This window comes from Atractosteus spatula, chromosome 1 (assembly GCF_055471065.1).
Source record: "Atractosteus spatula isolate fAtrSpa1 chromosome 1, fAtrSpa1.hap1, whole genome shotgun sequence".
Lineage (NCBI taxonomy): Eukaryota > Metazoa > Chordata > Actinopteri > Semionotiformes > Lepisosteidae > Atractosteus > Atractosteus spatula.
In genome coordinates this window covers 26,087,700-26,102,821 of record NC_142706.1, presented here as the reverse complement: position 1 = coordinate 26,102,821, position 15,122 = coordinate 26,087,700, and the positions used below count along the sequence as shown (strand labels likewise).

Here is a 15,122-nt window from a genome sequence, read left to right as displayed (position 1 = left end):
ATCTCAGGATTTAAATAAAAGTGAAATAATCTTACACTGTGCAGTAACTGGGGGACACAGGAGCACAGTTGTCCTGTTTTTAGACTAAAACAGCATAAAGATGTGATGTAAAGTTTTCTAACGGGTAACAGGAGGCTACAGGAGTAGGGGGGCAAGGGTTGTTTTTAAAGCAATACAAGCTGTCACAGTACGCTTGGGAAAAGATGTACAGTTTCAACTACTGACGTGGGTGGGGGGCACCCTAGACCTATTGGGCTAGGATGTCCTGCAGCATTTATAAGGAATTACTGTATGAGCTATGTGATATTGTGATTGTTTTACCTAATGAGGGAATCCATAAGGCCAGGCTACTCCAAGTATTAGATATTCGGACGGAAAAAAAGGGTATAAATCCAACTACATGATAAAGCCAGGGTGAATTCCTTCTCAGAACAAGCTCGCCTGGTGACGAACTGGCTAAAGGGAGGTAGTGCAGCCTAAAGACAAAATTGCCTTAACCCCTGCAGCAGAAGCCATTTTTAATGTTTTGAAACAAGCTTTCTTGCAGGCACTGGCTCTGGACTGGATTCCCTCAGACAGATCATCTGTATGTAATCTGTATGTAAGTGAAAGAAACGGGTTGTGAGCTGCTTTGCTGGCACAGGAGCATGGAGGTAGTCGTCGTCTGGTGGGTTATCATTCAGGACCCCTCGATGCGGTGGCAACGGGGCCGTGTTTATGTGTTGTGCAGGCTACCTGCCTGGCTGTATAAACTGTGAATAATCTGGTGTAGAACCAGCAGACTGAATGAAAAGATTTAATTGAAACTTGTAAATATGCTAAATGGAAAATTGTAGCAATTTATGTAGACTCTATATATACATTTGGTGTATGCCACAATTTTGGATGGCGGTGGAGGAATAGGGATTTCCTCAACACGGCAGGGACTCCAGTTAAGAATGCTGGGTTTGTCTCTGAACTGTTAGAAGCTTTGCAGCTACTGACTGAAGTAGCTGTGGTAAAGTGTAAGTCACATAATAAAGAAATGTTTCCAGTAACTCGAGGGAACAACTTTGCAGATGCAGCTGTCAGGTGAGCAGTCCTGGTAGAGCAGGAGTCTGAGACCTCTGTGAAACCTCTGTTGGTGAAAAGGGGACAGCTACAGGACATTCAGGCTGAGGCCTCTAAAGCAGAGAAATGGACATGGTTAGAAAAGAATGTGGGGCTGCGTGATGATTGGGTGTGGGGCTGCTAGCACACTGGACGCCCTGCATGCCCTTACAGCCTAATGCCCTTTGTAGCCCGACAAATGCACTCTGTTAGACACCTGGGTGTGAGTCAAATGGTGTGCCGGTTACCCAAAACTGGGTGGGGACCGGGATTGAAGCTGTAGCCACTTATGTGGTATCTCAATGTGATGCTTATCAAAGGAACTCAACTACTATTCAGGTGCGGGTGCAACAGCACAAAAGGCCTGCTCCTGAGGAACCTTTCATGCACTGGCAAATTGACAATTGTAAAGGGAAAACCTGGGCTCTTATAATCTGTTTTCCCGGTGGGTTGCTGCCACTGCCTCTGTGTCTACCAAACACCTGATGACAGAGATAAGCCCTCGGTGGGCACTGCCCTGCCTCTTGTATTATGATTAATGGACACACTTCACAGAGAAGGTGTGTCAGGCTGTGGCTGCGTTGTTCGGGGTGAGATGGGACCTTCATTGCACCCATCACCTTCAGTCTACTGGAACAGTGGAACAAAGGAACAGAACTCTGAAAGATCGACTCAACCTCAGACTGAAGGAATGCCAGGGGTAGGTGAAACTGCAAATAACAGCACCCTAAACTGTTCCCTAACTTGGGAACCACCACTGGCCAGATCAGGAGGCCCTGAAGCAGATGACACCAGTCCCGTGCAACTGGGAACATCGCAGGCCCAGAGTAGCGGCCCAGAAGAAGATGATGGCAGGACACGAATTAAGTTCAGACTGAAAAGATCACTGAAAATGAGAATTGATGAGCACACCCATGATACGGGAGTGAATGGCAATACATACATTTTAGCTCTGTCATATTTGTATGTGAGCAGAGAGAATCAGAGCTCGTGTTGGGTTCGCACAGCAGGGCCCCACCTGCTGTAGGGGGGTTACCCTTGGGAGTGATTCTCCTAGATGCAAATGATTATTGTGGTTTGTTTGTTCATAATAAGATGCTTTGCAGGAACGGAACAAAGAGAAATTTTACAACTTCAGCTAGAATTGTTCTGCAAAACGGCACAGCTGAGGCAGAAGAACAATGTGTAGGTTTTTCTAAGAGTTATTACCCAGCTGTTGACCTATGTTGTAAACCCCCTAAGATTATGCTGGGCTCCAGCCCACAGGGATTTACCTGTGCTGTAAGAACTAATGCGTGAATAAGGAGAGAGGCATCAAAGATACACCCGCTTTCTTTTCATGATTAAAATCATTATTTGGGTCATGGGGACTGTTTTTCTTGAAACTGTGTTTTTGCTGTTGTGCTGTTGTAAGACTTGTAGTATTCCTATGCTTCAATCTATGGTAATGAAAATGTTTATGCATCAATATGCACTGCTCAGATCAGACTCCGAGGAGCCCTGGGACCCACCAGGTGACCCCTTTGAGGACTCTGTGGTGTGAACATATTTAAGGATAAAAAGGAGGGAATGTAATGGTAAGTTACTGAGAAAAAGTGTTTTATCCTAAAAATGTTGTTTACGGACAGAGCTGTGCTGCAGAAGCAGCTGGATACTTAGAACAAACTGTGATAGCACCCAACTCGTCAAGGGCACGAGATGTTTTAATGTTTATCTCTGCTGCTTGAAGAAGGGAGTATGAGAAACTATTTGAATAACTGCTCTTCTTTGCTAAAAGCAAAAACCTATAAGTAATGGAAAATTACTGCTTTGCCTGTCCTTGAAGTGTTGCATCAGCTTAAAAAAGATATAAAACAAGGGCTCTCCCTGCTTGCTTTTGAATCAGCTCTCACTTCTCTGCACAGACGGGTGATGGCTTTTTCCCATATTGCAATATGAATAAAGACCTTACTGAGTGAATGAGAATACCTCTCCTGGCTCCTCTTCGATAAAATTCCACGACACCCTCAACACCCAGGACAGCTTTGTGAACTCTTACTGCAGACTAATTCCACCTAGAGGCTGGAGTGGCATTGCTGTGACTTTTTCAGATCATTGCTCTTCTCTTTTAGTTGTTTCTGGTGTGAACTCTAGCCCACAGAACCTCCCTCTGTTTCTTTAGTTCAGAGGTCATCCTCTTAACTAAAGTACCACTCTGAATTTTACCATTTGTGATACATTATTTTCTATCACTGCACCTTGCAGCTTCTCTATCATCACAGGTTGCATCCCAAAGTCTTTCCTAGCCTACACCCTGGCCTCCAGTTTGATGTACCCAGGGATGTAGTAATGAATGGATGTACACTCAGACAGCAGCTGGAGCACAAAGTGCAGTGGTGTCCTCCAGGTTGGCTGGGCTTCTGGAACCAGCTGCTAATCTGGTACTTCCCCTTCAGGTCTCTTTCCTTTTCCCCCCCATGTGGAACTTCATCCAGTGGAGCTCATCTCTCCTGAACACATACTGTAGCACACTGGGGTTGGGTTTGGGCTGGTTTCAGTTTATTAATCCAACGATGTAGTCAAAGTTAATAAATCTTCCATAACTGAACTCAGACTGATGATTTTGTTCATTTAGAATTTGCCCAAATCCAAGCTTCACACTATCTGTTACATGGTAGAAATATTTCATCCATCCATCTTCTAACTGCTTCTTCCAATTCAGGGTTATGTTGGTGCCAGTGCCTGTCCTGCGCAGGGCAGAGTACACCTGCTTAAACTTGTGTTTTCTGAATTTTTCATTGTGTGACAATTTTCAAATGTTGAAATTATTCTGCCTCTTTATTATTATTATTCCAGAGCAATAGCTTTGTGTACTGATTTTTACCTGCCGTACCGTTTGTAATGGAAAGACTCGCAGGCATTGATTAAAGGAAGAAAGAAGAAACAAAGACAAAACAAAACTAAAAACAAAACTAGAACTGAGCTGCATACCTCCTGCTAAATTCTAGACACTAGAAAGCACTTTAACATGGCACACACAGGGCATACAGCCCAACTGCCTATTAAGTGACTTTACATTGGTGTTTCAGGTTTTTTGCCCATTATTTGTACTTCAAGAGTGTCAATTCAAATATCACACAAATGTTGAGAGCAGATGAAATCCTGCACATAATAACTTTCAAGGATTTGTATTAAGGGTGATAAAGACTCCCTTATCCACACACTTAACTGAGTGTAACTGAGTATAACTCAGACCATGTGATAGTTATAGTTGTCTCAGCATAGCAACTATCCCTTCATCACCCATCCATTTTCTAAAATTATTTATCCAGTACAGAACCTGGGAGAAAACTAGAACCTAAGACGGCAAGCAACAGTCCAAGGCAGGACATCAAAAATTCGAGGTGAACAGGGGAAAAAACTCCACCAATCGCCACAAGAGGGCCATGAATCAATACAGTTGTGCTTCGCCAGGTAATGTACAGCAAGTGTATAAAGTCTGGCAGGTGTCTTAAATCTTTCCGACATGTTCCTTTATTTACTGTACTTTTTTGCTTAACACTGATCCAGTGTTAGGCTTAGAAAACACCCGCCAATGTGAAATAATTTTAATTTATGACACAACTTATAAAAGGACAGTTATTCATATTTCGGTGGTCCAACATTTTCTTGAAAACGTAATAATTTAGACGTAAATAAAGATACTTCAAACCATTAAAATTATGAAAAGCTTCTAACATTTTTAGCATCAACCTTTTCATTAGTATTTTTGCTGTACATTCTGCTGTTGTTTTGTACTTATCCTCATAGACGTTATTTAAAAATCTGCATTAACATTAGAATTCACATTGGCATGTTTACAGTGTAGTTAAATTATTTTTTAAATTTAATTTTTGAATTATTATAATTTTTACAATATTCAAGACTTTAATGTTTATCCTTTCACAAAAATGTAAAATTAATCATTTTTTTTTACCGGTCCAAACAAGTACGCTACCTTTTATACTGTAAAATAATAAAAAGAAGAATCTCTGTTGTTGTTTTACAAGCAGTAGCTTTTCTTTCCGTAAAGGAATGACCTGTTCGAGGTCGGAAACTTTTAGGCATAGGACAGAGCAAATAAATAATATCGTCCTATGTTTTTGCCTTACAAATGTTAGGACTTGGTCTACATTAGTTTAGAAATCTGAAAGTAAAACTTCCCCGACATAATGTTCATATATTTTAATAAACATTAAAAAGATAGTATTCATAAAGTTGTAATTTATAATTTTTATATTTTTAGACTAAGGGCTACGTCATCTTTGTGAGGTTGACTGCCTTTTCTTACTAAAGTTATAATCTGTCCTCCCTGTAAATAAATCACGTATACCTAAAATTATTCCCATTTGACTGCTGTTGATATTTTAAAATGTAAAAACAAACCGAAAAGATATAGGGTTAACAGATTTACAATATATCAGTTCAAAGAAGCCAGTTTGCTCTGAAGTAAAATAACAAAATAACATTTTTCCGTCCCGTGCGTTTGGACCATTTGACCCTCTCCCTCCCTTGGATTTAGAGAGGCACAGGCTACTCACACTCCTTCAGTACGTGAATGCGCACGTCCAGTCAATCAGAAGCGTGCGCGTTTCCAAGCATACCTAACCATCTGATATGAAATGACGTTAGTGTGCCAGTTAACGTACAGCGAGTGTTGTGACAGATCACTGATGTAAAACAGAGATACCTGAACGTCTGCTAGAATGAATGTGACAGGCTTGTTGGACAAAATCTGATCTTTGCCGAAAAGACAGTGGGCTTTTGTAAAGTTCCGGAGACATTAGCAGTTCCGAATGATCAAACTGGCAACGATTAGTTGTAAAAATGTAAATTAATCGCAAGTGAATTTGCGCTGAAGTGAAAGAACAGAGTGAAAAGGGTTCTGAGTTAAATAATCTTTAATTTTGTATTAAACTCCTTCTTAATTTGAAGAGATTGTGTAAAAAATCGATCGTATAGACCGGATTCCTTTCATGTAATCTCGATGCCTTTACCATGAAAATATAATGAAACGGAGTAAGACAGTTGTGTCTCTATGTGTACCTTAGAAAGTTCAGAAGACTTGTTTTTTTAACTCCGAAATATCCTATACAGTACATGCTGAAAACGTAACCATCTGGATTCTGTTCTCTTTGGATTTTAAGTAAAATCCCAGCAATTAAAATATATTGTCCTTTTAAATAAAAAAACTGGCAGGACCACGAACTCGACGGAAAAACGTCTGACAGGATGGTGCGTTTATTGACCTGCCTTCTGCTGGGGTATTTCACCTGGAATATGAGGATATCTAATGCTCAGGGGGAATATTGCCATGGCTGGTTGGATAGCAGTGGGAATTACCACGATGGTTTTCAGTGTCCTGAAGATTTCGATACTTTGGATGCAACAGTTTGTTGTGGCTCTTGCTCTCTGAGATACTGCTGTGCGGCCGCGGACGCCAGGCTGGCTCAGGGCACTTGCACTAATGACAGAGAACTGGAAAACACCGAGATTGGAGCCCGTAAGTGTTGTCTTGTTACACTAATATAATAGACAATAGACAGATTCACTACTGCGTCCATCCAATACTATAAAATGTAGCGTCTGCCAATGCTTAATATCGTGTTTACCTTTCTTAATAGTGTTATTTAATGTCAATAGTCATAATAACGACAAAGTTGTAGAACCAGTACTTGTAACTACCTCAAAGGGAAATAAATCGTACCTTCAGACTATTGCATATAGGCTACTGTACATATCCGGTTCTCTGGTTAAACATTTGTAATAGGATAAGTTATAAATCACACAAAGACAATTATAATATAGAGACCGTAACAACTTTTCGTACACAGATGTAATATTCCCCGCGTAACAATCAAAGCCGCTTAGTTATTTAAAAATATTCGTCATCTTGCATACGGAAAATTTATTTTTTTTCTTGTATATTTTCATACTTTTGTTAGCACAAATATAAACACAATGCACTTATTTTAAAACTATGTAGTTTTGCCTCTTTCACTTGAAACAACCGTTAAGGTTGTTATGAAAATAAGTTTCCAAACAACATTATAAGGGTGTCGGTTCAGGAAACAGTTAAAGAATAAAAAAGCAGTTACTGAATATAAACAATGATATATCTCCGACCACTATTCAGTAGGTATCGTATTTTTAAAACTTAAAATAGGCTAAAACATTAACGGCGGTAGTTTTATATGTTTATTTTAATTTTAGGTCTTATTTTAAAATGAGGATATTAATTCTTAATCTCTGAAACTGTTGTTTTAAGTCATTGCACTAGTACCGTATGAGGGAAAATGTTAAACTAAATAAAGATGGTATCGTATTTTTTATTTATAAAACATATAAAAACTATGTACACTAATACTGTTAGGGCCAGATTATACTGTTATTTTAACGTTTAAAATATATATTCGTATCAGCTGTCGTTACACAAAATCGTATAGAAGGTGAATAGGGCGTGTGATTCTCACATTCTGGAAGAGATAAGGTTAATAAGAATTTACAATAAAAATATAAATAAGTAAGGTTAACTCAAATCGTTACACTACTTAAATAATTATGAAATGGTTTATAGATTAATTGAGCCAGTCACCTAATTAAGCTATTCGCTATTGTGATGTGAATCTTCCATGTGTGAAATAATATAAGTATATAATTTTAGTTCCTTGAAATGGGTGTAATCCACTGCCAGGCGTTTCTGTGTTTATAAAAAGAGGCTTGTTAGACCATAAATGTTACAGAACTGTTCAGTCAACATTTGCATTGTTTTGTTCCTAGGATAAAGGATATTTCCTAGGAAATATCTGAAATACTATGTCTAAATTTCCATCTTATACTTATTAGAATACTGTCAACTACGTTACTTTATTTTACAAGGAAATTATTTAAAATTATTTCCACGTTCTGGAAACCTTTAATGAATTACTATATTAAAGTAAAATTTGGTATTTAACAAAAATATAATTAACCAAAGGAAGGCTTCTGAAGGCGTCTTGTCGGTTTAGGAGATATTTTTAAATCGTAGCAAGTAACTACGCATTTTAATTTTTAAGTTTCATCAGCAGTTCTGCACAGGTGCTGTAATATCTTGTATTGTAAAATTGCTTTATGCACAGAAGCATTTAGAGTACGGATTGTGATAATGCATCTCTTGCTTCAAAATTACTCGCGTACATTTTTTACATAGATTTCTTAATGCTGAAACGTATTACGTTTATATGCAAATTTCCGTAGCTAACATAGCATAACCAGAACTAGGAAAGGCTTATTCCCAATGTCATTAAGCTATTAAATAACTTAAGGAATCAATTTAATTTTAAAGTATTGGGTTCAAATTAAATGTTTGTATATTTTAATGTATTTTTCAGAATTCTGCAGTATACTGCAAAAGCTTCAGATGAATGTACAATATTTACACTCTGTAACCTCTACTGTATACTTACAAATTTGTGCCATCCTAAATTAGAAAAATATTCTGTTCCCTTATTTGTTTAGTTTAGACTTTACTGTTAGAAGAAAATCACCTTAGCAGGACATAGTAAACAACTAAATACCTATTTTTATAAACATTATCAGTTACTTTAACTGATTTTTAAAATGTTTTTAATAGAATGAAACAAACTAAAGATTTCAGATTTAAAGATGTTTTAAGTGTAGGATGTCTCATCCTTAATATTTTCCTCTTTGTAAACAGGATGAGTATTTTACAGGTAAAGTCCTATGCACTTCTTGATTAAGTGATCTGAATATTTTAACTTGAATCACACTGCACTTCAGGTGACTTTTTTTTGTTTAAAAACAGAACCAATCTATATACCCTTCCTCATCGTGGGATCCATCTTTGTGGCTTTCATCATTGTGGGCTCTCTGGTGGCAGTGTACTGCTGCACCTGCCTCAGGCCGAAGCAGACCACCCAGCAGCCAATCCACTTCTCACTGCAGCGCTGCCAGACGGAGACAATCCCCATGATTCTCACGGCCCCCAGCCTACGGACTCCCTCTTGGCAATCCAGCACTGCCACCAGCTCCAGCTCCACTGGGGGCTCCATACGCAGGTTCTCCATTGGCAGGTCAGAGCCAGGTCAAAGCTGTGTGGTCTCAGTGCCTCCACCACCCTACACCTCACCTGGCTGTGTGCAGACTGCTCACACCCTGCATTCTGTCCACTCCCTAACTCCATCTTCAGGCTTTCTTGTCTCGCAGCAATACTTCCCTTACCCTCTGCAGACTGAGCCCTTCACTGTAGGGAAGAACCTAAGTGATTTTAGTCAATGCTGACTGGATCCTTGGATACCCTTCAGCTGTTGTAGATATCTTAGAGGAATAACTGTGTAGGTTTCTAAAAGACCCACTGATGTTAGATTCCCATTTATGTAAAGTATGCACTTTTTCTGTGCCTTCTGTAAGATTATAACTCTTCATGTTAGCTCAAGAAACCGTTTTCAGCATTACATAACTTGAAAAATAAACATAGAACTTTTATTTTCTTAAGGAATGCGTTATTGTTTTTGGAGATTGAGCGGTCAATATTTTAATTTATATGCAAAACCGTGATATGTTTGATTTTTAGACAATCCCTAAAGTTAAAGATCTTCCAGATACGAGTCATCTATAAAAATGTGGAGAGTAAAACAAGAAGTGTTAAGTAAAAAATGATATTCTGTAACTATCTCCAGCTTTCATAAAAGAGGGTATGCTTAATTCAAGACCAAATAATTTGAATTGCAAATAAGACAGTATACTTAACAGTATGTAGGGAAAACAACAGGTCAGCTTTTCACTCTGCCTGAAGTGCCAAAAAAGAATAATATGAGTTATTTGATTTTCTGAACTAAGGCAAAGGACGCTTATTCCTCACAAATACTTATAATCAACCAGAGTGATTTGTTTCAATGCCTTTTTTGTAAATATTGCTTCTTTAGCAATTAATTGTATTAAGGTACTTTTTCATACACAGATGGATATTAAGTAAAAAAAACAAACTTATAATAAAACTAAGTTTTCATATCTAAAAGAGAAACCTTCTTAAGTCTCCAGAAGAGTTATTAAAGTTGAGATTCATAGTAGTGGAAGCAGTGTGTTTAAAATATAAACTATTACAACATCAATCTAAAATAAACATTCATAATTAAGGACTTAGAATGCAAATGTGTTAGAGCTTGTTTTAACAGGATGAATTGGTCTCATTGAAAGAAAACAGAATAACAAAGTACACTGATCAAAACTAGTAAAGGTTACCTGTCTGAGCAAGTAATTATTTTTCCATTTATTTTTCATCAGTTTACTAATACTGTATATTTCAAAGTTGTTTATATCATCAGCACATATCTGATCTCCTTGTTGGTGTCACTGTTCAATATTAGTAAATATTCCATTAAAAAAATCCATCCATCCAGTATAAGAAGGATGGTCCATGGTAAGGATCATACCAAACTATACCATATACTGTATATTCTGGAGGCTGGAAGGATAGGGTGGAAGACGGTACTACAGCCTGAACGGGTTGCCAGTCCATTGCAGGGCATGCAGGCACACACTCACAGGCACTATTTAGGGGCACTTATTATTATAGCCAGCATGTCTTTGAAAGGCAGGATAACATGCAAATACATGGGCACAGGAATAAACTCTAACACTCAAGAGCTGTAAGGCAACAGTTTTAAGTGTAGAAAATATGAAGAATGAGTACAGGTTAGTATATTATCTATGGTGACTAAAGATCTTCAGTTTTATCCACTGGATTCACCGGTTATGGTAAATTATCCTTTTCTATACACCTCTTTGGACATCATAGTTGTATGACTTATTTTCCTGTTATTGTTCTTGATTTTTAACTAGCTGACTAAAAGCAACACGGGCTATATACTGTACCAAGCTGCAATAGCAATTCTGGGACACTTTCTTACTTCCCTTTTCTGTTCCTGATGATCTTTACTTTAATTTAGTTCACTTGTACACATTTTTCCTGGCAATAATCATACAGATTATAATTTCATAAAGTCAAGGACAAACCACAGATGGGGTTTACAAGAATTCAGGATATAAGAAGTGCAAGTGCTGTAGTATTAAGATGGCAAAATAATTAGACTTTAATTAATGTTTTTTTCTATACTGTTAAGTTTATTTCAATATTTGTTTATGACAGTAAGACAGAACATTTAAAAATCGCAGTTGTTACATGCAGAATCGTAAAAAGTAAAATCAGTAAACATTGAGACAAATAATAGGACAATTACTGAAAGTATATAACCTGATTAAAAGTGCAAATTTGATGTGACACTTTGAGGGAGAAACTAAGCACCTAAAACACTGAATTTGAAACTGACCATTCATGCAACAACCATCTTTCACATAAAACACATTATATAGTGACAACAAATGGTCTTTAAAGACATCAATTCTGAGCTCATGGTTTACCTTTGCATCAAAATGTCCTATGTAGCAACATATAAAATATCTAAAAAATACAAATGGGAATAGCAGATGAGTAGAAACAAAGTAAAAGCAAAAAAAAACAAACAAGTACAAGTAAAACACATAAAACAATAATTTTTTACCCAATCTTATCAGTTCTTAGTCAAATTTCCCTTTTGTTTGAATAAAAAGGTTCAAAATTTGCTTAAATATTTTACCCAGTTATACAAGTTCAAAAGAAAGTTAAAACATGTTTTGACCATTGAACACTGACACACTGAACACATAAATTTACAAATAATAATATTAACATCTAATATTTGAGTGAAAAGGTAAAGAATGCTTTACAAAACCTCCTTCCAAGCTGTTTCATTACTAAAGCCAGTTATATATTAATGGGTTTGAAAATTGCACTATGGACACAGTAAGTTTATCAACAGTGGCCATGCATTAGCAGAAAACAGAACAACTGAAATCATGCAGATAAAACTGCTATAAAGACAATTACATACACAGAGACAAACGCACACGCATATAAACAATCGCACATTCAAGTAACTGGTCTCCCATGGGGAGAGAGAGGAACAAAGTCACAGACAAAGTTAACCAAAAAGAAAAAAAGCATAAATGTCCACCATTCTGACATTCATAATGAGATTAAAAGATTAACAGACTCAAGAGAAAAAAGACAATAACTACTACAAAGCATGCAAATATAAGGTTCTATTTAATACAAAATATGAGTAAACAAAACCATTGTATCAAGACAGTACTATAATGCAGATTTTTGGATAGTTTTCCTGAAGCTAATGGCACTTGCGTTTCAAGGGACAAACTTCTTATTTTAGGCTTTTCTTAAAAAGTAAAAGGTGGCCAACGTATATAAAAATAACTAATGATTTTAGTACATGCCTTTTTCATTTACCAAGATAATAGTTTTGTGAACACCATGTGCTGGTGACATCATTATTTTATGTAATTCACCTGTAGTAAATGCTTTATTGTACACAACTAGGGAAATACTGTCAATCAACACATAGAGGTGTAACTTATTCAAAGATACAATTTAATCTTTACTAACATCTTAAATTAGCACAAACATGTTTAATACTTTGTGTTGGGGAAAATATGAATTAGATTAGGCACAATTGTGAGAATTACTACAGTTACAAAAACATGGAATCCAATGAATTAGTTATAAGCAAGAAGTTACATAAAATGGTAGAAATTTGAACACCTTTTAAAGTATTTTTTAAAGTAAAAATTTGCTACCATAATAACAACTTTAGGCAGGCACATTGACAATAAATCTAAAAAAAACAAAAACAATTATCAAAATAAATACAAACAAAAGCAGAGAGAAGTGCCCACATAAGGCCAGTGATAAAAAATGTAAACTTACAGGTTTGAAAGCATGAGCAACGATAGGTTCGTTGAATCTAGGTTTTCTTTCTTGAGTGTGAAAAGCAAGGAATCTTCAGTACAGGACCTGAAAATTCCCTATGTTTTTGTCTAAAGTTGAAACTTCATTAGAATTTGATTGGTAATATCCGTTTTCTTTGGCAGACTAGATTTCTGGAATTGCATGAGCAATATGACAAACCATAATATTTTATTATTTAATAGTTTATTTTCCAATAAACATACACCCTTATGTGCCATTACCTGATCAGAATAGTAATTAGTACATAGTGACATTTTAAGACACTGTAAAGGAGGAGCAGTCTCCAACTGATCCAACATTAATAGTACATTAAGCCTCAGTGAATGATTATTGTAAATTTCCAACAAACCTTTGTAGAATGCAAGCACAGTGCACATGTCTGCTTAATACATAACTACAGTATTGACCACTTTTTTATGTAGAAAACCTGTGGGTTTACTGTGTCTGCTTGCAGGTGTATTCAATTAACTCTAAAGAAAGTGCTTCACCAGTCCTCTGATCTTTGCTTAGTGGTATCATATGCTCTTATGACTTCTGACTGGGAGATTATTCCATTCTCATCCTGAGAGAACGCATAACCATCTGTAACAGAAAAAAGTTATTTTAGAAAACTGCCTCAGTATAACAAAATGACAGGTCTTTCTTTTTCACACTTAATTTCTCTCCCATCTGGTCTATTCAGTTCACGATTTAGCTCCCACAGTCCAAAAATATACTGGTAAGTCAATTGGCTTTTGGGAAAATTGGACCTGGTGTGAGTGTGTGTCTGTCTGCCTGCAATGGATAGGTGCCCTATAAAGTGTGTACCCTACCTTTCACCCGTTGCTTTCCTGGATAGGCTACAGCTTCCTGAACCCAAATCCAGTATTTTTTGGACCGTGGGAGGACACTAGAGCACCCAGAGGAAACTCTGAACTCCCAGAGGAAACATGAACACAGGGCAAATATACAAACTCCACACAGACAGTAACCCAGGTCTAAATTTGAACCCAGAGACCCAGCAGTGCAAGGAATCAATGCTAACCATGGTGCCATCGTGCCTCCCAAACCAGAAATCATCCCAAACTGTTCAAGATGACATCTCCTACACTGCTGGAATAAGATTTTACATAGAAGGTGAAGATGCATCTCTTGAGACATTCATATTTCTGTGATGACAGGAAGCTAATGTTACTTTTAAATGAGTTCCTTTTCAGGGAGAAATTCACAATATGTGATTATTTTGTTTTTCATTTTCTTTTAGTGTTTATTTTCCTCATTCATAATGTAACAGCAACTTTTGGCAATCTTTAATATAGATCTTTTTCAAGCATTGTAAAATGTCTAATTATTGATCAGGGTATAAAAGTATAGGCTGAATCTGTGAATTATCATTATAAGCGATATTCAGAAATTTAATAAATATTCAGTACTGATCACTTAAAAACAATTTTTTTAAATAAAGGTAGACTTTAGATGATTTTTGAACATTACTATTTGATGTTTTTTTAAGTTTATTGTACTTTCAATATTTGATTCAGATCACCAAAATATTTTTACTTTATTGGTGACTGATAGTAAAAAAAGTAAATGAATTGAATATAAATGATCTCAACATCTAATCTTTCAATTAACACGTGTTAAATAGGTTTCTCCCAAGTTATTTAATATCCTACGTTATATGAGTATTTAAAAGAATAACAAATAAAGAAAACCTCTTTAAGGTACAGTAGGCATGAGCCTTCCCTCATTTTACTATGCAGATAAAGATATGAAATATAAGCACACAATGTTAGATTATCTGGAGTTGAAGCTGTGTTGAAGCCCTTGGATATAGTAAACAACTGCAAACTTTTATCATCTCCTAAAAAAATAGATAGTAGCAGGAAGGACATTTCACTTACGTAGCAGGTTGTGCTGCATGGATTCTGAATGGTATAGGTTGATAGTACTCTTTTTAAAGACATTCTTGAGGAGTTGTGCTCTCTCTGTTAAGCTGAAAAATGAAAAAAAAAATGTTACTACTTTATTGGAATTTAATTACAGTATCCAAAAAAAAAATACTTTGCTGAATATAGTGAGATCCTTGGTTTGAGTTTCCTGCAGAAACAAAAAAAGTGGTAGGAAATTGTGTCAAAAATGATACATTGTTTATACTAACAGCCAATATATTACA

General features: G+C 36.5%; 2 protein-coding genes across 4 annotated transcripts in view; one reads left to right on the top strand and one right to left on the bottom strand.

Moving 5' to 3' along the window:
- Positions 1-6,339: 6,339 nt before the first annotated feature.
- Positions 6,340-9,387, top strand: shisa3 (shisa family member 3). Its single transcript, XM_088923604.1, has 2 exons — positions 6,340-6,610; positions 8,912-9,387. The coding sequence occupies exons 1-2, from the start codon at positions 6,340-6,342 to the stop codon at positions 9,385-9,387; spliced, it is 747 nt and encodes a 248-aa protein (XP_088779730.1).
- A 1,821-nt stretch (positions 9,388-11,208) lies between these two features.
- Positions 11,209-15,122, bottom strand: part of atp8a1 (ATPase phospholipid transporting 8A1) — a 372,853-nt gene continuing 368,939 nt past the window's right edge. For all 3 annotated transcript variants that reach the window (XM_088910036.1, XM_088910046.1, XM_088910027.1), the window contains 2 exons: positions 14,851-14,942; positions 11,209-13,549 (listed from right to left, as the gene is read on the bottom strand). In XM_088910036.1, coding sequence (XP_088766162.1) covers positions 13,452-13,549; positions 14,851-14,942 — 190 coding nt within the window. In that variant the 3' untranslated portion in view covers positions 11,209-13,451. The remainder of the gene's footprint in view (positions 13,550-14,850; positions 14,943-15,122) is intronic.

Excerpts from the sequence above, each read along its gene's own strand:
- shisa3 (XM_088923604.1), top strand. The coding sequence starts at position 6,340 with ATGGTGCGTTTATTGACCTGCCTTCTGCTGGGGTATTTCACCTGGAAT. Across the intron at positions 6,611-8,911 it reads AAACACCGAGATTGGAGCCC|AACCAATCTATATACCCTTC; the intron begins GTAAGTGTTGTC and ends GTTTAAAAACAG.